Here is a 23,878-nt window from a genome sequence, read left to right as displayed (position 1 = left end):
GCAGTTCAGTTCTGCTGCAGCACTCACAGCCTCACAAATGGCAGAAGGGGTTCAAATTCTTGCACCTTCTTTAAGATTTTCTGGTTTTTCAAAGGACAACTGCATTGTACCCTGCTAGGTACCATGGGGCATTTTACTTACTGTTATATTCAATAATGGGGCAATAATGGGTCTGGTTTTAAAACTTACTGTTTTTCTGGGGTAGGTTAGGGAAGGTGGGGAATAGAGAGAGAACAAAAGCATAGCTCCCTGTAGCTGTAGCTCCCCAGGTGCCTCGGTCACTAGGACTGTCTAATTCTCAGATCAGTGCTGGTAACAATTATTCTAGAAGATCACAACTGAACACCAGCAGCAGCCTCTAAAGCTCCATTTGGTGTTTTAGGTCATGTCTTCTGTTCAAGGTCACCATCTTCTGTATTTTATCAGCTAAGAAGCATTTTCTTCCTCTCCCCAGTGAAGGTTTAAAGGTGGGGTAGGGCATGAGATAAAAGGGGAAGCTAAAATGAATAAAAAATTCTCAGCTATAGAACCAAATTTCATTATTTCATCTTTCATTCACAGCATCTTATCATTATAGCCAGACTGCTGCTTTGCTTTAAGATCAAACTGATCTCATTTCCCCTCTGGCCCCATTGGTTGCTGTTCGACCTCTGGATCCACTAGGGATGATGCAAATGCTGACTGGACGATCTGAAACCCAAATGACTCCAGGAGAGACATGTTCTGTTGGGGTGAAAAGGGGGATCCTAAAGCAGGACCGAGGTCCCCAAGTGGGCCACCGAGGGCCCTGACGTGAACTTTCTGTATGTGTTTGTTCAGATAAGACTTTGATCTGAAAAAGCTGCCGCACTCAGGGCAAGGGTACTTCTTCTCTCCTTCCGTCTCCATTTTGTTTTTGCTGACTGCCATGTCACACGAGAAGGACCCATTGGTGCTCTGTTTCTCAGGAGTCTTGAGGTCACTGGTGTCAGAGAGGTCTCCGTATGAATCAGAACTCTCAATCGGGTCCGAATGTGAACATTTCTGGCCTTCTACGGGAAAAAGAAAAGAGAAGTTTTCAGAATCTTATCTCCCAAAAGGAATATTTAACATGCATTAAAATAGATCGTATTGGTTACCACCTGATTTCATTAATGCCTGTCATGACAGAGTGATACACACTTAACATCGCAATCTCTCACATTCAAGAGCCCTTGACCACAGGTCTTCTTTACAAACCACAGCTGCTGTCAGAGCAACATCCAGGTTTTTAGTGTGGACTTTTCATGATACTGAATGGGACCATAATGGGTCTCTGGTTTATGTAACACTTTTTTGAATCCCAAAGATGTCTCGCAACATTTACACCTCAGGCACTACAAAAGAATGGACCTAATGATGAGTTTTTAATTCTACAGTTCATTCCCACACTTCTGAAATATTGCTGATACTTTGGGGTAGAGCCTAGAAACCTAATGAAGAACAGGCTGCAGCAAGATGTGAAGAAACCTGGAAACACTCAGTAAAACAGCAGTGAGCTACTGCAATTTAAGGCATGAAATTCCATTTAGTCTTGAGGAACTTTTTGATTTTTACAAATCAAGTGCAATGCTGTTAGAAGTGAACTTCATAATCTAAAATGGTTCCATCTTAAAATACTGTAGTGTGAAACAGGAGGGAGGTCAGAGACAGTATTTTAAGTCATTTGGATACACATCCTGGCAAAGCCATTGGTATGTTTGGAGTGCTCCCCATTCTCCTCTCACATTATGCCAAGAAAGTTTGTTCAAGCTTTTTGCTCAGCACATGTGAATGAGCGTGGGAAACCCAGACATGCTCCTCAACAAGTCTCTGAATACAAATAAGCTGGAGTTACTATTAACTCTAAAAGACCAAAGAACCACTTGGCACAACCCAAAAGACAGATTTGCTATGGACTCGGCATTACAAACCAAACAGGATATGCATGAAATCAATACATCACTGAGCTGGAGTAAATCTCTTGTTAAGTCAGGACACCACCCAAACCCAAAGGGCTTCTGTAGTAACTCTATCAGGACTTCAACAGAAAGAAAAATCACACAACTAGCTTTCTGCTGGCACAGACTTTGTTTAACCCAGCCTGCTGTGTTACCCTGGGCAAAAAGAAACCCCTAACTTTTTGGGACAACCATGGCTTTGAAGAATTTTCTGATGTTTCAGCTTCCCCAAGAATACTGATAGCTCAAACCAAGAAGCAGAAAGCAAGCTATTCGACATAAACACACAGTTTCACATACTCAGAAGTTAATTACTCTTCAGCTATTCCTACCATATTTCTTTTTTCTAGAAGCTAAAACCAGGTTAAACAAACAAACCAAAAAAGCAACAGTACTATCACCCTCTACCTGTCCTCCCCGACAGCATTAAGAAGTGTAACTACGGGTAACTGCATGGCTCCTCATCAAACTGAAAATGCATACTGCTTCCATCTCTCAAGCATCTTTATGAACTGCATTTTGCAGCTCTCCCTTCCTTCACCAGAAGTCAAATACGTGGATTGACTGGCACGAGACTCAAGCAGAATGGTACTAAGGAACCATCAAGGATCTGCACCGCCCAGGCAACATACAAATACTGACTGCTCCTAGGAAGATGGTCAAGATGAACTAACGTGGCTTTTTCAATCTCTAAAAATCAAAGAAGCTGCCAAAAATTCATGTACTCTTACAAGTGCATCTCCTTCTCCCAGACTTGTGAAATCAGCTGTCCAAGGACAGGTATTAAATACTATGTGATGCTCTGCAGTTTCTCTGCATCTCCCTAAGCTTCTCTCCAGTGTTTTCACTGTCTTTCCTCCCTCCCCTTTCTCACACCCAGCCCAGCACCCCACACACAAAGTTCTGCACAGAGCAGCAAGGTGCAGAGCAGCGAGTCTCTTGCCTTTGATGCCATAGGTCCTGACGCAGTGGAACGCTGCTCCCCCATTCGGGATGGACTCCTGGTGCCTGGAGACCTGGGGAAGGGGAACACCGTGGTGGGTTTTAACATGGACCTTTAAGTAGGAGGCAGAGGAGAAACCTAAACAAGATAAAAGGAGATGAGATCCTGCCACCAGCAAAGACACACATCTGCCTTCCCCATTCTTTTAATCTTTGTCTTGCTCCTACTCGCTATTACGAAGTTGCCATTATACTAACTTGATATCTGGTTACCTACAACATGCTCAAGTAGGATTCCTAGACATAATCAGGCAATTAATACATTTCATTAGACTTCATTTGCTGTTCGGAAGTCATGATGAAAGAACAGCCTCCTTGAGAAACAAACCTAATGTAAGCAAACCTAGCAGATAACACGAAACTCTCTGGAAAAACAAAGGCAGAGGAGACATGATACAAAAAAGGCACCCATGTCCCTTCACCATCTTTGTGCTGCTTTATTTTAATTAAATACTGTTCATAATTTGATAATACTTTGGAAGATTGTTCAAATTAGTTTATTTTATGCTGTTCAGATTTGAAGGGATGCCACTTAGAAACACCCCTCTTTCATATTTAGCGTGCCTTCCCCTTAGGGAAAAGAATTGAATCCTAGAAGGCAGAAAGCTAAAACTACTGAGATTTTAAGGTATACAGTTTTGTTCTACAGCAACTTTTGAAAACATTTTCACCCTTCAGCTCATCCTGAATTTCAAAACCCAATACAACTCATATTTTGTCTGCAGTTAAAAAAAACCAATACAACTAAAATGAAATGTCAATACTTCTATTAGTTCTGCTCTGTGAGCCCAAACCACTGAAATTAAAAACACAGATTTCAAACAACTGATTTCTGAACAAAACAGTGGTTTACATTTGTGCATGTGCTTTTCTAAATTAGTACTTGTGCATTTGGAGCACATATATGAGGCACAAAGACTTCCTACACAGGGTACACCTATCAGCAGCCTTCTTAATTTTCTGTTATGTTTTGAACAGAATATTATGGCATTTTCACATTAGAAACATTTTTCTTTAACACCTTAGAACACAAGTTTCACCATGACAGAGTTTCAGATTTCTCTATCCCTTTCTGGATATAGAAAGCCCAGGACCTAGATTTTTTTAAACCAATACAGCATTTACAGCACAAGCCCTTGCAAGAGAAGTTTCATATCAATGCTTCATTTTAAATACAGATAGATATCCTAGTGTAAGGCCATTTTTCTATTGATATAACTGCATTTATATTTGATGCTGTATAAGAACATCTTAGGAAGAATGCAGAACCAATACTGGCACAGCTCTCTTTGGTGGATTTTCTGATAGCAGCTGTTAGGTGCTGAACTTAACAATGAATGTGGCTTTACACTAGAATTCCCTATGCCAACCCAACAGAATATCCCTCTACCCAGACTTTTCTTAGAAGCCAGCATCAAAGAGTATTCAGAGGTAATTAAGAACTATTTATGCAGGACCTGCAGAGCAAGACAGAACTCCACAGCAACCTGCTGAAGGGCAAAAGAGCAGACTACTGAGAATGAGCAGGAGTTACTGTACACTCCCGAGTTGAAGATAAATGCACAGAATAGCAGATACATCACAAGTGAAGAAACCAAGAACGTATGACTCAAAATACAATACAGCAGAATCTCTTAGGCCACATGTCATCCAGGGAATCAATGTAATGGTATTATCCTCTGAGATAATGCAAGACCTACTCTCAGACACAAAATGCTGTACTGAAAATCAACCTGGCCCACAAGAGAATGTATTTTTCCAAATACTAAAAATTCACCATGGAGATGGAAAGAACCAGCATTCAACTGGTATAGAGAAAAGGACACAATATAGAGATATAATGGTGATACTTCCAGCTACAATGTACTTCCCTTATTTCAGACATGTCTAATAACCACATGCGTGCTGAGATGAGCCTCTACATAGCAATGCATTAAAATCCTACTGCCAACCATTAGAAAAGGACTACATACAGCTATTCAGTGTTCTTCTATACTACAACTGCCACAGGAAAATCTGAAGTTGCAGTCTAACCTAACCCTAACCCTAAACCTATGTGGTATTTTTTCTGAACTCAGAACTGTATTTGTGGAGTACATTGTTTTCTATAATGAAAACTGCCTGCAAAGTGTGCTTGCTCCCCTTTATGCACTTGGCAGAGGAACATGCGAGTCATTAACTTCCATCAAAGCAGTAAGAGTGCCAACAGGAAACTTTAAAGTGAGATTTTTTGTTCTGTTTTTATCCTATTTTATTTTTCTGAAGCACTTAGCACTGGGCTTCCCCTCCCCCAGACCTTAATTATGAATGTCTGTCCTGGGAGGATGGGGAATTCAGAAATAATAATCCTTTACTTTTAAAAAGCTCTTTAAAAACAAAGTCAGGCTAATGCAGAGAATCAAGTGGCAGTGATTTTCAAAGAAGGAATGTATGTATTGTTTTACCCATACACACCTCTCAGCTTTGCAGAGCAGATTATTTCTTCATAGCAGAGGAACCAACATTAAAAACATGCAGACAGAAGAAATGATCTGCTTTATAAATGGGACCTATCCCTTGATCTCTTAGATACATCTATAAGGAGACAGACTATAGAAGTAACTGCAGGATGCTTTTTCAAAATTTCCAATTTGGATTTAGCTGGAACATGTGCAGAATAGATCAACTTTAATTAACTCTGTATCCACCAGGAAATACACAAGAATTCATCTTACTGTAAACAAGAATTCCATCTAACTTGTGATTGGAATATTTACCCTTCTCCTAACTCATTTCTGTGAAACAAACAATGTTTGTGTGTCTGAAACACAAAAGGAATCTTCAGCGTTGCACCTGTGATTATGAAGTATCAGTTCTAGACTTGCCAAAGTCATTCTGAAGCTCTTTGAAAAAGCCCACACAAGCAAATATAGTTCCTAAGAATGGTTATAGAAGATTATGTAACAACAAAGCAGGAGTGGGTCTTTTTTATTTCAACTGATTAAAGAGAATTTGTCTTAAAAAGTGAGGATTGGGGATTAGTTTTCGTAAGCACATTTTAGATGAGTTCTTAAAAGAAAACCCCAACAAACCCAACAGAACATCCCAGGGGAAAAAAACCCCAACAAAACAAAACCAAAACTAAAACCAACCAACAACATTGCCCAGCTTCCCTGATTTAACAGGATTTAATTGCTTTCATAATTATTCTAAGCATAAAGAACCTACGTGAGAATATAACTTGGAAAAAGCATCGAATCACAATGGTGATTTTTGGATGTTATACTGCCATTTTGTAAATTAAACGAATAAATGGAATCAGCGAATTGGGACACGCATGACATGACAAACCAGTGGCTACTGCTGTCAGCCACGTGCTGAGCTTTCCAGCTCCTAAATCCACTAAAAACCTTTAAAAAAAAATGAGACACTTGATTAAGAAAAGCCTTCAGTCTTCTGGTGGGATATACTATGGGGTTCTAAGCTCTTTCTTTAACACCAGGATATGTTCATCTGGGTAACAATCACCTCTTCATCCACTTTTTTTGTGGGCCAGCATCCAAAATTCTCTCTACAAGCAGCTTGACATCTTGCTTGACAATGCTATATCCAGAACTAGCGAAGTTCGAAATAATACAAAATACACCAGCATGTTAGCTGGGGGAAGAATCACACAAAATGCCATTGCACAAGCACCACAGTTGTGGCACAACTGCAGTGGGGCGGGACACTGAGTCCCTTCTGACTGCACAAATGCCTATCAGATAGATGCTTCTAACCCAGAAATTTTCCACTCTCTTCATCTTGCCAGGCTCTACAATTTAAAAGGTACCTATTTAAAACACACCAACATTATCATTTGATTCTAGAACACTATGGATTAAAAATGGTACTGTTTTGGATCATAAATCTATAATCGAACTTCATAGCATAAACCCATGAGTTCAGAACATAATTGTGTGACAAATCCAGTCTGTATCTTCCCTTTCCTATGAATTCTAACACTGAGTAGACATTTTAACTATAATTCAGTAGATGAATTAAATTTTCTGAGTGCTGTCGTAAACTGAAATTCCCAGCAGACTAGATTCTGACAAGACACATAAACTGTAAGAAAAAACTAGATGTTTCAAGTTTGCTGTAAAGCAGGTCCCCTATCCTTCTACACAGAAGTGTACGCTCTATTTATATCTCCACTGTACATTTAAACCTGTAAAATGTGAATAAACCATTTAGTCATTTCATTGTTCGAATGCCAGAGCTGTCTTTTGTCATGCTGGCTGAATTTCAAAAGAGCTGCAGTGACATCCAGTGGTAGTTCAGTTGAAACTCAATCTCACGAATCTTGGAAACAAGACAATTCCTCCCAACTCGTTTGAGTTTCTGTTTGGCACCATGTTCAACTAAAGGAGAGCAGAATAGCGCTTGGATCTTGGATAGCCTCTTTTCCATGTTGTTACCACAAAAAGAATCAGGATAAGCTTAAGCAGTTTTTCACAAGATAGGCCTTCAGTTGGAAGGAAAACCAAGCTTCATTTCATACCATCAATCCGGAGCTTCAGAATCTGAAGATTTTTAACCAAGATGCCTTTGCCACTCAAACGTAACAACACTCTCAGGACCTAACAGACTGTTTAACTACTGGAAATGTCTCTCATTACTCATCAACTAACTCCCAGTCATCCAAAAAGCTCCTTGTACAGTTCTCACAATAAATAGAGAACAGCTTTATTCTCTCAAAAGATTTCACCTCTCTTAAATTAGAAAAGGGAACACACATCATAAATAAAGGACTCATCAGAAAAAACAAGATCCCACAGCAGCCTCTTCCTACAAGGTATGTATGCCTGTGTGAGCCAACAATGGATTCTGAAGTTGTGCATTAATCATTCAAAAAAAAAAAAAGGGACAATAATGAGTCAAAATTCTTTTTCCAGCTTGCCTTACAGCCCACAAAGCCTAAATTTACAACTCTTTCCAATTGAAGAGTACCACAAACAGACGGAAAAGCTTCAAAAGCTCTCAGCCGTATGGTTTAGTTGAACAGGGAGTTGGACTCGATATTTATGGTCTCTTCCAACTCGAGACATTCTATGATTCTGTGAAAAGCTGTATTTGTACATACAAAGGTATAGCACATATGTACTGCTCTTTATAAAATTTGGTTTAGAAAAGTACACTAATACAAAGCAATTTCTTAGGTTAAGAGGGAGAAGCAGCTTGATGCTACTGCTGCACCAGGAGGGTAAGCAAGACTGATAAGATAATGTAGATTTTTAATGTATTTTTAATGTGTATTGGTGTGTATTTTACAGATTCTTCTTCCTAACTGATTGCAAGGACTCATGTCTAACCAGGTATAGGAAATAAAAAGTGTATGGTGAATAGCAGCAAGGCAACGTATCATGGTTATTGTACAGGTTATTGTATTTAGCAAATAAAACTCTTAAAACTGTCTAGAAACAATTTGGTTCAGATTTAGACTGAATTTCTTCAGGAACTATCAGCCATGTAAAAAGGCCAGAGGCCAGACCTATAGCTCCATCAGTTTCAAGGTTAACTATTCAATCAGAAAAACAGACTATGTACACATCTATGGCATAACCTCCTCCTGTTGCAGACAGACTCATGCAGCCTTACAGCTTCCCTCAAGTGCTGCCCCATCCCACTGAAATAAAACAGTAGTTTCCTCATTACCTCGGTTACAGATTGTGCAGAAATTGCTTGGTCCTTCACTATGTTTCTTCAAATGATCTGCCATATATGCTGCTCTCAAGTACTTCCCACACACCTGGCATGGAACTTTGTCTTCATGACATGCTAGGTGTGAGCGCAGTCGGTCACGAGTGGCAAAGGAAGCATTACAAGTCTGCAGGTATAATGAGAACTACGTGACTCACCAACTCTGCTAAAAGCACTGATATTGTTGAACATATTTAGTATGCCTTAGAGTAAATACCTTAGATCCTGTGCATACACACAAATGACGATAAAAAATTCAGACAACCAACACACTGCACAAAATGTAATGTTTCTACTTGAGAGAATTAAGAAAGCAAGAAAACAGCTCTAACATACTACAGACAGTAAAACTTAAATCAACTTAAGAGCTGTAAGGCCTTAGCTCCTCTCTGAGGCTGAAGACACTAAAACTTTAAGTAATGTTAACAAAAGAAACAGCAGAAACCACTTCATTCCATTTACAGTAAGTTCTGCCATTTCACTGAGCCATTACAAACACTTTGGACCACTCAAAATGTCCTTTCTGTCAGCTTCCTAAATTTTTTTCTTTGATATGATCAGTCTAATTTCAGAACATAGAATCCCTTTGGAGTATGAAGAAGTACAAACAAAGCATCCGAGAACTGGCTGGGATGAGGATATGATGAAAGAGAGTAAAAGAGTCATCCTGGTATCCACCGTAGCAGTGCAGACAAATTGTAGAAGTGAAGCTTCAGAACTGAGCAGGTATTAAAATAACTGCATGGCCCTATAATCTGTTTATAACTTACCCCTGATCAAGGTATCATATTCCACTCACTACTGTGAAACAAACTTGATTTGGCATTAAGATAATATTGCTTTTACTTGCCCACTTCCCAGGCGTAATCCATATGGTAAGATGAGTGAAGGCTTCCTCCCAGTTTTATGATCATACCAATTGGCAGGCATGCAGACTACATATATAGCCCATTACAACAGCCTGCCAGCTCTGAAAGGCTTGGTCTATCTCTAACATGTGAAGGAAAATAAATCACCAGCAATACACTGTACAAGTTATTAAAGATACAGTCTGAAACCATTGCTCACAAGTATGAGAGGAAAAACAAAAGCAAACATACATTAGAATGACCAGAGCAAGTGGGCAATAGTGTAACATTCAAGAGCGTGGAGTGTTTCATTTATATCACTTTTATATTAAAAAATCACAGTTTTAAGATTTATAAGCAGAACCCTTTCAGAGGTAATATGAGATTATTAAGTGACTTGGGAATGGATATATTCTGTCTTTTCAAGTATCAGGGTGTAATTAAACAACTTTATCAATAGACTTTAATGTAACAATCCTAGTAAAATTCCAGAATTATAACTTTAAATAAGTGAAATTGATAATACAGAAGACCATAACCCACATAATTTTATATAATTTAGTTTATCAAGAGCTTAATGAAAAAAACAACATTGAAGACAGCTGAAAAGTATGTATCAGTTTCAGGAGGCTTTACACTCATTTGATCCTGTGAGATGCCTAAGTATGGTAAACTCCCATAGAGCTGAAACTATTCTGCAGCAAGCACAAGGCTTAGCACCTCAGAGGATCAGGACTTAATGAACTTAAAAAGACAACAGTAAAATTAACTGGATTTCTGCAATATACACAGTTTAACTAAGCTCACCAGACAAAGATTCATAAATTACAAGTAGTGAAGAGGCAGATTCTGGAACATGAAAGATTTCTCTTCATTTGAAATCTCAGTACACAGCGCTGAGCAAAACAGGTGCAGCTTTCACTTACTAAAATGTCCTCAGAGGTAAACACTCATTTCAGGCAGGATTCCAGCACTGATACTAATCAATCTGTTGGATATTGACTAAAGATACGTAACTAGACAATCAAAAATGACAGCCAAGAGATCCATCATCAGTAAGTGTAAAAATACTGAGCCACAAGAAGCGTCTATACAAAAGCATTGGGAATGATGAAGTTGATGAAGCAGACCAGAGACAAATCACAGGGATGCCAGAAGTGAAACGAGATCTGTTCCATACTGAACTTATCAAGTTGAAAGCTTAGGGAAAGGCAATATAATAATTTCTGTGTTTGATCTCTTTGCTGCTGGGCTGTGCACAGTTCACCTTTGGATAAGCTACATAATAAATATATCTGTGAAGAAGCTTAAAAAAAAAAGTAAAAATTAAGTCCAGTGGAGAAAGCAAGAACCAGTTTAGCTGAACCATAACAATGGGAGATAGGACCAGGTTTAAAGAAGACCCCAAAGTTAATATTCAAATAGTTAATACTTATAAAAGGTATAGAGAAAAAAAAGTTTTATCTTACAAAAGATGTGAAGTGCTAAATGAGTGCTAAGAATTTATCATTAATTGTTAATCATAGAAGAAAACTCTCCAGTGCTTTCCTATCAAACATTGCACAGGTATATAAATAGATTAAAAAAGAATATATATATATATAAAGTTTAAAAAACATTGTTTAAGAAATACCTCTTGAAGGTTCAACTTTTCTATGGATGTGGATGTCTCTGAGCTTATTCCATGGTGGCTGCCATTTTCCTGCTAATAGGCAGGAAGTAAGAGAAATTAGGACAGGAAGAAACTCATTCTGCATTGAAATCAATGGGAAAAGCACTGGACTTGCGATGCCAATTTTAGGGTTACTTAAATAAATAGATTTTTTCTTTGTCAAAAGTAGTACTTTAATTTAACCTGCATTTTTCTCTTTTTAAATTGCCAGAACAACAATCTGTCTCTTATCCCTGCGAAGAGGCAAACTTCTTTTTTCTCCCCTTGTTCTTTCACATCCACAGATTTTGAGATCACTGTTTCCTCCCAAACTGCAGCCTAACTTTCATACCATTCACACTCAAAAGCCAACATCCCAGCTTCACCCCTTCCCATGGTGAGTCAGCAAACTGAGCTACCCCATTATGGCTAGAAAACTGACTTACCCCTTCTCCTACATGCAGAACTCTGCTGTCAGATTAAAAAAATAAAAATTTAAAAATAAATGAACAATTAAATAAATCACCAGTGCAACAATCCAGGGGAAAACATCCCAAGTGGCATTTGGTGTCTTGCCTGGACACCAAAGCAACTCCTTGGATTTCTCAGCTGCCTTGGTTCTTCGGATGCCCTCCCTATTCTGAGTCTATTTTATCAGTAGTGAAAAAGCTGGAATCAGGTCTTTGTCTGGCATCAGGTGCTGCAACTTTGGATAGTTTTTCAAAGATCCATGAAACACAGCTGCTATTTTAGGGGGATGAGTGTAGGATTACATGCTGAGCACTAAAAACTAGAGCTGTTGTGGTGATGTTCAGCTTACAATTGTCCTGCTTCTCACAGTTTCATTCTGAAGTTGGCTAGACACCTTCATACTTTGGCTTTGGTAGCCCAAAATGTATCATGATGCTACATCGACAGAACATGAGGTATCCACTGGTCTGTAAAGATAAATGAGGGCTCAGGTAAATGGCCAGTGGATTTTGTTTAAATCATACTAGAGCATAACTTCCAGGAATGCCATTGCCATAGAGGATTCTGGAAAGCTTTCCTGTTTACTGAGCACTTCTCTTTTGCAGTAAACATAAACAAAGCATGACAATAACACTTTCAACAGGAACTCAGATTCAAAAAGGATGCTCCATGCTGTTCAGGCTGCCCTCAAGGGGAGCTAATTTGCCAAACAAAATTAATGGGGGAAAAAAAAAAAAGAGACTGGAAAATGGGGAAACATTCCAGTATGAAGCTATTTTCCTTCTTAGTGGCCAGATTCTGTGTTTAAATACAACACGTCATGAAACAGAAGCATTACTGGTTATGAGATGATCACAAGAACTTTATCAATTTTTACATCAGCTTCTGGATTTGAAACCAATTTTCAGTGTGTTGGCATCCCTTCTGTGGTTTGTGCCGTGCAAAGCAGATCTGTGCACGTTTATGAAGACTTTCTAAATCTGACAGGATACCATGAAGTATTGTTTTTGCAAGGACATGCAACAGCTCCTTAACAGATTTTCTACACCTTAAGATTCAGGAAAAATTTACTTTGCATGGTTAAGCAGCCAAAAATCAAAACCAAACCAAGCCTAAATGAGCACCTCAACTCTGTCCTGATGCTGGTAACCTACAGCCTGCACCTTTCAACTGAATGACCAGTGCATGCAGAATTATGGTCCTTTAGACAACACACAATGAGAAAGGCTGATGTTAGAAACTGCTATCATAAAATTTATGTGTGCCAGGAGACAGAGTTGAGTTTGGCTGTACAATCTTAGTTTCTGTATTTCTTTACATTCTAGCTCTTAGTGTATCCTCTGATTCACACTTATAGAGCTCATATTTAATATTCTTGTATCAGTCAGAAAACTATTAAAAAATTATCAGGCATCAGCTGGCAAAGGACATGTCTATTTATGCTATTTATAAACTGTATTCATTCAGTAACATTGATGTCAACTGGCAAGAGACTAGTTTCTATTTATGTTGAGACCTAAACATTCACTTTCATACTTGCACACAAATACATGTTCATCTTCAGTTCATCCACCCAGACCCCTTGCTATCCCCAAATTATGAAGTCGTTTTATGAGTGGAATTTTCCAATTTATGTAAATCTATAAGCCCTAAGTCGTCTTAAGAAGCTTAAACCAGTCTAAGGCTTTATAGAAGATATGCAGTTAAATCAATGTGAAGTCCTTATGGCCTGATTTTTGAAGGTGTTGGGCTTCCACAGATCATATGGAGGTCAACCGAAACCTTCAGATTGCTCTATATGCCTGAAAAAAATGTTCATGGGATTATTAAAGCTGCAAAATGTTTCAAAACTTCCGTAATTTGGAGGAAACGTGGGAGAGGTGTGTCAAGGTATGGCGAAAAAACCCGCAGCTCAGGAGGCAGCAGTCATGTAGGACTGAATAACTGGGTTCAGACAGTGTGGTTAAAAATATCACGAAACAAAAAATCCTCTAAGCTTCACTGTCTTCAAAGAAAATGAAAACTATCTTACTCCAACTTTCTTTAAATAAATAAATCAATCTTTCTTCAGAGACCAAGCAGGGAGACTGTTACCCAGCAAATGTTTTAGAAGTTTGCCTGACAACTATGTGAAGGCAGTGAATGACAGTGGAAGCCGATTCTCAGCTTTGGTTTTAGTTAATACTTCCAGGCACCTTTTACATCTCTCTACAAGTGTATTACAAAATAGCTTTTTTAATTTGATCTTTTAAATCCTAATGAATAATTTAGTAACTGGAAAAAAACTATATACAACATTATGACATTGTATTACAAAGGATACTGAGATGCCATTTTCCCTGGGATAAAACCAAAAAGCTTCCAATTTTGCTCAGTGCAATGTTCTGAAGGCTACGTGATTAAAAAATCTGGCAAGTTATGATATTCACCAATTTTATTTGAAGGTATTCTAAAAAAACCCAAAATGAATTCAGCATTGGAGCCTCCTGTTGGCAACAACTGCAATAAATAAAAAAAGGAGGAAGGGGCATGGAGGCCATCAGCAGTGACGCTGACTCTAAGCTCAGGTACAAGGTGGCTGGGTAAGAGATCCAGGGTGAGACTGGGATAGAGCAGCAGGGAAGAGCATCTGGCAGGAGGGGAGGGAGGCAGGAGGACCAAAGCTGTAGATGACACAAGGGGCTGGGGGACGGGAGGGATGGAAAGCAGCTGTCACTGTTGAACACAGTTATTTACCCATATTTATCCCAATTCACACATACATGGTATTTTTACTGATACTTCATAACTGTCTGCACGCATAAATGCAATGCCAAAGATTATCCATACATGAGTCTAAACCCCTTCAGCTCCTACCTGACACTTGTGAGGTCTCTCTGAGGTATGCACCTGTTTGATGTGTCCATTCAAGTGGTCTGGCCTTGAAAGAAAATACACATAAGCACACTTAAAACAAATACTAAAAGTAAACTTACAATTTTAATGAAAAAATAAGATCCCAGCAGTGGATTATTACAAACGTATTACAAACGTGGTGATATTTAACTTTCCAAGAACCAGATGACCAACAACTGGGACTATCTTGACAAGTACCCTCGCCAACTTGCTAAAAAGGCAGCATTTTCTCAGGGAGAAATGATGACTGAACAATCAGAGAAAACAGGAAATACAAGCTACTATTTGCAAGCCTGCATGTCCCCTTCCAAAATCCTATTTAGATCTTGTCAATCAGGGCACTCTGATTTACACTTGCTGAATATTTGAAAATCAGATCCTTTTGGTTTCTGTCGCAACTATGGATGTACGAAGCCAACTTTAAGCACCTCAGTGCAAAAAGGCTGACCGTAAACTGTTGCTGTGACACATTTTCCACCAGCAAGATGAAAAACTACTGCCCTAACTTACAACTTGGTGGGGAGACTGCATTAATACAAATAAAGTGCTCTGAAGGTCCCAACTAGAAGGTGCAATGGAAGAGCAAATTATTACTGAAATTAAAAGACAGACCATTCTTCACAATTGGTAAAGCCTACTTTAAAGAAGAGAGGACTGAATAGCTGCAGATTTTCCTGGTGGGAGTTTCTCCTAGTGGGAAGAAAGCTTTTCATTGTATGAAGCCAAAACTGCTTGGAAACAAGTTCTCCACCCTCTCCTCCCCCAACTTCCCAGCTGCGCCAATGGGAGGGCGCGGGATGGAATTCACACACTGCGGACAGAAGATAGGCTGAACTTTGCAGGGAGGCTGTTAAACCTGATGCTCCAGCAAGCGGGCTGGAGCCGTGTAACCGGAAAGACTGGTTGGGGTCCTTGTAGGTACCTGAATCCTAGCAACCTCACGTGCTGCACCATGGAGCGAACGAGGGGCTACTAAAATAAGACATCCCGCTTCCAACTGCCGTTGGCTGAATACTGAAACTTAAAAGAGTCTCTTCTTTTCATTCATAACTTGGATTTTATAAACATAGACATTTTTGTTGCTTCCTTTTAGGACAGCATTCCTGCCTGTTCACATTAACTCACTGGGAAAAATGAGAACTCAACATGTATCTTCCACTTTCATCTGTGGACAAAACCCTCTTATACAGCAACAGCAGAAATCTTCCAGTGTTAATAAAACCAGTAAAAATTGGCAGATGATCCCAGGTAGCGCTATGATGAGAAAAATACTCTCACTACTAGCCACAGGTGAAATTTTCATGTTAGAACTTCACGTCCCTAAACCTGCAGTCCCTGTGCAGATGCATCCCTAATTATTGCTGATTTTAAAAACAAAAAAGGAGTCTACATTGTCTTTATTTATTTCAGTAACAGCAAGTCCTGCTATCAAAAAGAGGGCTAGCAGGGGCACAATTCCTACATTTAGAGCATAGTAGCCTTCTGATTTGTTTTCGGATTCCGATTCCTTCCCTCCTGTTAGAGCAGAAAAGCGGCGGCTGCTACAAAAGCAACACAGAGTATACGCATCCCCCTCCCCCCCTGCTTCTACTCTCCAAGCGAGCAGCAAACTTCCAAAGAAGTTTCAAATTCATTAACTCACACTATAAGATACCACTAACACGACTACGTGTATCAAACTACTTATTAACTCCCACAAACAGCGACAACAAAAAAATCAGCAACATTAAATGCACAGATCTTACGTATGTTGCAGGGCAGAAACAGGATCCCCTTCAGAAGGATGTAAACCCAAAGGACACAAAGATCATGTAATAAAAGATACTTGATGCTGCAGCCTTTGAAATCTCACCTCTTCCTTCACATTTGGGTGATAAAAAACATTACGAACTAAGAGAAATGAAGGGAAGTTAAGAAAAAGAAAATTTAAAATGGATACGAGAAAAATAATAATCTTGAGATGTATTAATATTTGCACTTCAACAGCACCTTCCAACTACCTACAAATCAGAAGTCTCAAGACACTTATGTGAGGGAGGTAATTACTTCAATACCCATTTCACAGAAGAGTCATTTGAGGGAGAGACTAACTGATTTGCCCAAGGACACGCATACACCAAGCCTGGGACAAAGCTGGGAATGTTACCCAGAAGCCACACGGACTCCCAGTTCTATGTCTTAATTACTTTTGAACCCTTTCAAGAGACTGTGGAATAGCCTCCCAGCGGAAATGTGGGAAGTCTCATTTCTTGAGACGTTTTAAAGTGGAACAGTCAAAACTATCCTAAGTACAAACTGTTCTTGCTTCCCAAGGAATAAAGAAGACAACTTCCTAGGTCTCCGTGCATGTGTATGATCTTTGTAAGTACTCTCTTACCTGGAAAAGCCTTTTCCACAGCTCTGGCAGATATAGGGCTTTCCCACAGAGCCATCGTGAGATCGAACATGATAGGACATCCTGTCTTTCCGCTTGAACCGTAAGCCACACACTGGACACGAGTAAGGCTTCTCGCCAGAGTGAGACAGCTTGTGCCGATTCAGGTGGTACACATCCCGAAAAATCTTGCCACAGATTTCACAGGCCACCTGTTTCCTCGTCCTGCTTCTTTTTCGAGGAGCATCGGGGTCATCCTGACCAGGGACACCATTTTCACCCAGTCTTGGGGGTGGGATGTCTATGTAGCCCAGCTGTAAGCTTGTCACCCCATGTTGAGCTTCATGCTGACGAAGACGATTAGCATCCGTAAATACTTTCCCGCAGAGACCGCAAGGCAGGATACCAGCCTCTCGCAGCCCCCCTGGGGTACCAAACATCATGGAGTCCAAGAGATTGGCTTTACGGGGCCGCCCTCTGCCCCTCTTGGTGCTTAAAGTAGGGGCACTAGCAGCAACATTCTGGAAAGGTGAGGCCAGCAGCGGTGGGGACAGAGGTCCTGCCACCATGGGCAGGCGGTCCACACCCTGCAGAACAGGTAGGGAAGACTGCGCAGCAGTGAGCGCAGCCCGCGTGGCCTCATCTTCAGGCATGCCAGCAATGCCATTGCCATTGGGTGCCAAAGTGGCACCGTTGGTCATGTCAAGAGGGAAGCCAAGGTCAGCAGCCCCCGGACGGAAAAGCATGATGTCGGGGCGTGCAGGGGGCACGAGGAGCTGCACATTGGACTGCTTGATGACCTCCTGGCAGATGTCAATCACAGAGCGCATCAGCAGGAACTTGGCGGCCGTCATGAGCTCTGGGAAGCTCTCCAGCCGCACCACGATGCGCGACGTGTAGGCGAAGTCCAGGATGTCTCCGAATACCTTGGAGCTGATGGTGTGCATCTCCAGCTCCCGCCCGCCCCCGGGGGTCCCGCCGGCCGCCGCACCGCCGGCCGCCGCTGCCTCCGTCGCGCCCCCTTCCGCGCCGCCGCCACCTGCCCCGTCGCCCAGCTGCGCGCTGAACACCGACTCGAAGTATTCGCTGCAAGCGGCCAGCACCGCCCGGTGCGCCGGGAAGCTCTCGTCGCCCACTCGCAGGAGCACGTCGCAGAAGCGGCCGCCGTTCTTGCGCTGCTGGTTGAGGCTGTGCAGCATGTCGGCGCTGTGCCGGCTCACCTGGTACGTGTAGCAGCCCGACGAGGGGCCGCAAGCGGCGGCCTCGCTCACCCGCTCCATGGGGGCTGCGCCGCCCCGCTGGCGCCCGCAGGGGGCGCGCGCTCTCAGGCCGCCCGGCGGCGCGCACCGCCTCCTCCTCCTCCCCGCCCCTGTCCGGGCCGACGGCGGCGGCGCGCGCTGCGCTCCCTGCACAGCGCGAGGGGAGTGCGGGAGGGGGGGTGGGGGGGGCGAGACAAAAGGCTCCGGCGGCCGAGGGGCGCGCGCCGCGCGGGGCCGCCGCGGCCGCGCGAGCTCCGCCCGGGCTCGGCCGCCACGAGGCGCTGCGGCCGCGGAGGCCGCCGCGGGAAGGGGCGTGCGCGGCGCGGCTGCAGCGAAGCCGGGAGGGAGGGGGAAGCTCCGGCGGCTGCGGCTCCGGGCTGCCGGCTCCGTCCGTCCCTGTGTGTTTGGAGCGGAGGAAAGATGGCAGCGGCTGCACTTCCTCTTGCACTTTCACCCCTGGGGGGAGGAGAAGGAGGGGGCGATACCACCCCCCCTACAAAAATCCAGCGGGGGCCCCCCGGCTGCTGCTCCCCGACCAAGCGCCGCCGCCGCCGGCTCCGGTCCGGGCCCCGCCCGCTTCGCTGCACCCGCACCACCGGCGCCGCAAACTTTCCTCTCTTCTTCGGCCGAGAAGACCCCCACCCTATTCATAAAGACCCCCCCTCCAGCCACTCGGGCTCCCCCCTGCCCCCCCGCTTCCTGCCCCCCTCCCTCCCCGCATCCGCCAATGCAAGAGCAGCCAGAGCCAGCAGGCCGGCCCCCACCCCGCCCGCCCGCGGGGGCTGGGGGCTGCAGTCTCCCCCTTCCCCAGCACCGATCCTCCAATACCGAGCCGGCAGCGAGGCCCCCGCCCGCGGCACACGGGGGGCGGTGGGGCTGCGCTCGCCCCCTCCCCCAAATATCCGGGCTGCAGCTCGCCCCCCAGGCCCCCCTCCCGGTGGAGAGAGGAGGAGGGGCCGCTCGGGGGGGGGGGCTGCAGGCAGCCTCCCCCCCTCCCCAGGCTCAAATCGTCCAATGCAAACCCTCCCGGAGCTGCAGAGGCGCAGAGCGGCCCCCACCTCCTCGCGGCGCCTGAGAAGAGCCGATCTCAGAGGGGCCAGGGGCTGCGGAGCAGAGCGGCCTCCCCCCGGTCTTTCATTGCATTTCTCACCCCCACCTCCCCCCTTCCTAGGATCAACTCTCAGCCTGACTAAAAGAGCGAGGCGCCGGCATTGTGGGGGAGGGCAGGGGTACAGCGGGAATTCTCCCAGTGCGAAAATGCCCTCCCCTCGGGAGCAGTTTGGGGAATGGTACCCACGGGCTGGGGGCTGTGGGAGGCACCGGCAACCGCACAACCCCAGCCGGCTGCCTCCATGTTGGGGAAGCTGCTGCCCCGCCGAGCCCCGCGCTGCCCCCGGTACCCCGGGGCTGACTACCGCTCCCCCGAGTTCGCCTGCCCCAGGCCTGGGCTGTGCACTGCAAACCGCACCGCTGTAATCGACGGGCGGGGGTTGCCTGGACTGTCCTGGTGCTGAATGTTCCTCGTGCACGCCGGGTCTCTCTATGAATAGCTTCTATTTCAACATCATTTCTGCTGAAATTTGCTTTCTGTCTCACAGAAGAACTCTACTTTAGAAGAAATATCACCCCTTGTCCCAATACACACACATACTCCCAAACCAGTGTTTTGTTAAAGACAACACTTTCTAAAAGTGTTCAAGGGTACTTTTTTGCATTTGTAAGATCAAGCCCTATTAAGAATCCTTGGATGACCTATTCATGATCTAGTATCACCTAAACTGTTCTGTGGAAAATACTGAACTCTGCACACGCGAGGGCATCACAAACTACAGAGGCTTCCAAAAGCTCAAACCCAGCTCTTGAGTTAAATAGTGGTGGAACTGAACAAGCATTCTGGGTACTGATGTGCAAATGAGCGCACCAAGCTCCTAGCTCCCAAAATACCGTATTACATTAACGCTTAAGGCCACGCAGTGCCCTCAGCCCCTGTGCCAGATTTCTCCTGCTTTTGGAAGGAAGTGTTTGTCTACACTGCAGGCAGAATATTACCAGTAGCTTTTTATTACTGCGTTATGTATGCACACACCCGGATACAAATATGTATTTTTAGAAATTTGAGGTTGTTTGAGTGGTAGCAGTGCTGACAAACCCAGCTCGAATACACCGTGCTATATAGATAACACAGTGCTTGCATTCTGCAAGTCTGTCTGGGTGCCACAGCCACTAGGGTTGTGCTTGTTACAGAGAGGAAAATGATTATATTTAAACACACTAGCCAGGCTGCATGCACACACACACACACACACACAGAGAGCCGTTAAAGAATCTGGAACTGCTTATCTTTCCTAGTGGCTTTGGTCAGTTGTGTGCCTTTTCCCCAAGTGGTTTATTAATTTGCTTTTTTTCAGTCCCGAGCCTCCTGACATGGTTCCTGCTTCCTACTTCAGTTCCCTCCTTGCCTGTTCTTTGTCTCTCCTCTAGGCAGGGGGAGGGGGGGGGTCCTGCCGCTCTCACTGCACTTTCCTCAGAACTTTCTCCGTGGAAGGGTCTGGTTTCAGCCTCCAGCCCTCTTGTTTAAAAGGCACCATCCAACACACCCTGCCTGCTTCTTTAGGTAAAAACTGAGTATTCACCCCAAAGCATGGATGTTTCTTGACAATTTACCCCTTCACACTTGCTGTGGGGCTGCCAGATCAGCATGCTGGGAGCTTGCATTCTGAGCTGTCCCTGGATAATGTTTAAAGATGACTGCCAGCACCTTGCATCCCAAGGAAATAATCACAAGGAGACCAGCACAGCCATTCGCTGTAGTTTGTCGGTACTCTGACACGGTAACGGCTGGACCTTTCCTTTTAGCACTTCCAGCCTTACTATACTGGCTTTCCCCATCTCAGGGCTTCACCAATGCATTTCAAGAAGGACCGCTTCTTGTAACTTTTAGCTTTCTCTGGTCCCTGTCTCAGAATATGAGACTATGAAAGTAGTCATTCAGCTTGTGTTTGTTACATGTTGCCAAATTTTTTCTATTTGCAAATAAGTAGTGTGTGCCATACTGAGACAAAGTTTGGCTCATCAGTATAAACGGACTTGGAAGTTGAAGCTCCCAGATTTAATGTGATGACTATATGTCATTTCCCCATACTTAACTATCTAAGTGCACAGGTATGGTTACCTTTGAACTCATTTGTCATCCTAACTAGCCAGTTCCTGTCTTGAAGACAAAGTTCTGGATGATGTGAAAGAGTTTTGAATTTAAAAATTTACATTCTCAGTACACAGATTTTCCTCCCCTTTTCAGATGATTCCTAATCTATTTTCTCTGACATCTTTTGCACTGGGATCTGCTGAACTCCTTTTGAATTCTAGTCTCTTAAATAAAGGCATTTTTCCTCAGCTACTTTATTTGGCTTCTCACTGTTTCCTGCCTCACTCCTGCTCATGGGAATTCCTGAGCTGTCCCTAAATGTTTTGCAGCTGACTGGTGTCTGCTGAAGCACTTTGATTGGTATTTCAGTAGTATTAAAAAAATCCTCCTTTGCTCTGAACATGTGTGGACCATTTGGGACTGTACACTATACTTTGCTCGCTTCACTGCAGAATGGTTGCTACTGGCCTTACTCAGAAGTGCAGACCTTAAATTGAACTGCAAATACAGGAGGTAACAAAAGGTTGCGTTGGAGTCGAATCTATTCAAACGTATTTGGGTATACATTAATTAGACTTGAGTCATACTTATTTGTTGAACATTCTCAACTCTGGAATCGTAGGTCTTGAGGCTATTGAAATTTTTCAGAATAGTCTCCATTATTACACTCTTTAAGGTGAGTTAGTCACTAGTTCACATGGATTATAATAATAGCAGAGACATTTCTGCATAGCACTTGTGCCAGCTAATTTAGTCATATGAACCATTTCCTTTCCATGTGTGTTCCACAGAAATATAGAACACTGCACATTTCATGGCACACTTGCAGTTTCAGTGAGTAGCTGTCGGTTTTTCTGGGCTTTCACTGGAATTTTAATTAACTGTGACTGATCTAGCAAGCAATTAATTCAGCATTCATTACTTATTAGGTTGATCATTACTTAAATCTAGTTTTTAAAATTGCTCAATTTTTTAGTGGGAATCATCCCATGAGAATGCTAACCCTAGCAGCAAGGATTCTCAGACTTTGAGATAGCAGTTTCCCCTGTAATCCAAACATAGGGTAGTGATTTGTCTGCTTTCTCCTCTAGAAGCAGACAAACATCTCTCGTGTTTAAAAATACCGAGCATTCTCACAAAAACGACAGCAACTGCTAATAGGGAGGTAGATGATGCTATGAAAAGTATGCAGAGTTATTTTTAAAAGGGAAAACTGCACTATTTGCTTATTTTTTCTTTTTGATTACTCTCCTCACTGTGTGCTGTGTAGTCCATCTGTTGAATGACAGTCAACGACAAAGTCTGGGGAGTTGATGCTAAACTACAGAACTTTTTGTTGTTGAACTAATTTAACAGTCTTGGAAGCCAGTCTTTGATACTTAATATCCCTTTTGTTTCTCTCATTTCTTCACTCTGCCCAGTTTAACTTACTCTAGACTGCCTGGAACCAAAGCAACCTGAGCCATTCAAAACGAGATTGCTGCTTTAAGGGTCTGATCAAAACGAGAATACAACCTAGGACTCCCCATGAATCAAGCATCCATGCCTAGCTAAGCAAACCTGACAGACAACTTTCTCATGTAAAACACACATTACAATACAACCTCAAATACACAATGCAAGTAGGGAATGTTTGGTATTTACAGATTAATGCCTAAGCTCTACTGTCCTGACTCCAACTTGTCTGTAAATACCAGGTAAACTGGCATAAAAAAGTCAATCCAAGAAGATAACTAATAATAGAAACATCCGTATTTCTTACAACATTCAAAAGACACAACTTTCTGTCTATTGCCTTAAGAATCAATTTAGATGTGAATTCCATCAACTTCCTGAGTCCTTTCACCTCAGGCAATCAGTATTATGGTTCCACTGAAGACTCAGTACTACAGATCTCAAAAATCTTACCTTTTGATAGTGGGTTCTCAAAAATCTCATTTCTCCAAGCAGGTAGAAGGCTAGATCTTCATCAGCTCATTATAATCTCTTTAAAATGGCTTGTCTCTTCTTCAGCATGAGCACTTCTTCCCTGAAATACAATAGGGTTAATTAGTAGCCATTTCTCAAGTCAAAGTACAATTCAGGGTAAGTTTGTGTGTAAATGTACAAAATTGTAAAAACTGCAAAAGAAAAACAACAACAAACAAAAACATAACAGAAAAATCACCTTAAAATGAACGGATTTGCTATATGCCATAACTTGCAGTTGCCTTTTTTTCATGAGGGAACTCTGGCAGGTTAGGTATAGTCCCCTACCCGTCATTCTTAGAATCATAAGTAGTCAGGTCGAGGTTATCATTTAATACAGATTATTTGTCACTGGGCTAGTCATAACTTCTGAGAGGATATGAAATTTCAGGATCTTTTTTTCACCTGCAATCATGATTTCATTTCCTCCCTGTCACCTCCTTCCTACTTTTCTTAAATCATGCAGAAATCCCCACCACTAAGCTGGAAATGTATTCCCTTAGCAAGTGTACACACATGTAGCACTAGCACAGCTGTTTACCAGTATGTGCTACAGCTTCTGTCATAAGGTGAATTACCAAAACCA

At 42.8% G+C, this 23,878-nt stretch overlaps 1 protein-coding gene across 3 annotated transcripts; it reads right to left on the bottom strand.

Annotated features, from left to right (window-relative positions):
- Positions 1-612: 612 nt before the first annotated feature.
- Positions 613-18,200, bottom strand: PATZ1 (POZ/BTB and AT hook containing zinc finger 1; the record flags this gene model as incomplete). 3 transcript variants are annotated; one of them, XM_080628521.1, is made up of 6 exons in its annotated part: positions 613-1,031; positions 2,902-3,039; positions 8,637-8,808; positions 11,163-11,234; positions 14,508-14,571; positions 16,924-18,200. In XM_080628521.1, the coding sequence occupies 6 exons, from the start codon at positions 18,198-18,200 to the stop codon at positions 613-615; spliced, it is 2,142 nt and encodes a 713-aa protein (XP_080484647.1). The 3 variants fall into 3 exon arrangements, with proteins under 3 accessions (XP_080484647.1, XP_080484648.1, XP_080484649.1); XM_080628522.1 differs by lacking the exon at positions 11,163-11,234; XM_080628523.1 differs by lacking the exons at positions 2,902-3,039; positions 11,163-11,234.
- Between the last annotated feature and the right edge of the window lie 5,678 nt (positions 18,201-23,878).

Source organism: Psittacula echo, assembly GCF_963264785.1.
Source record: "Psittacula echo genome assembly, chromosome: 13".
Taxonomy (NCBI): domain Eukaryota; kingdom Metazoa; phylum Chordata; class Aves; order Psittaciformes; family Psittacidae; genus Psittacula; species Psittacula echo.
This window is presented reverse-complemented; position numbering and strand designations above follow the sequence as displayed.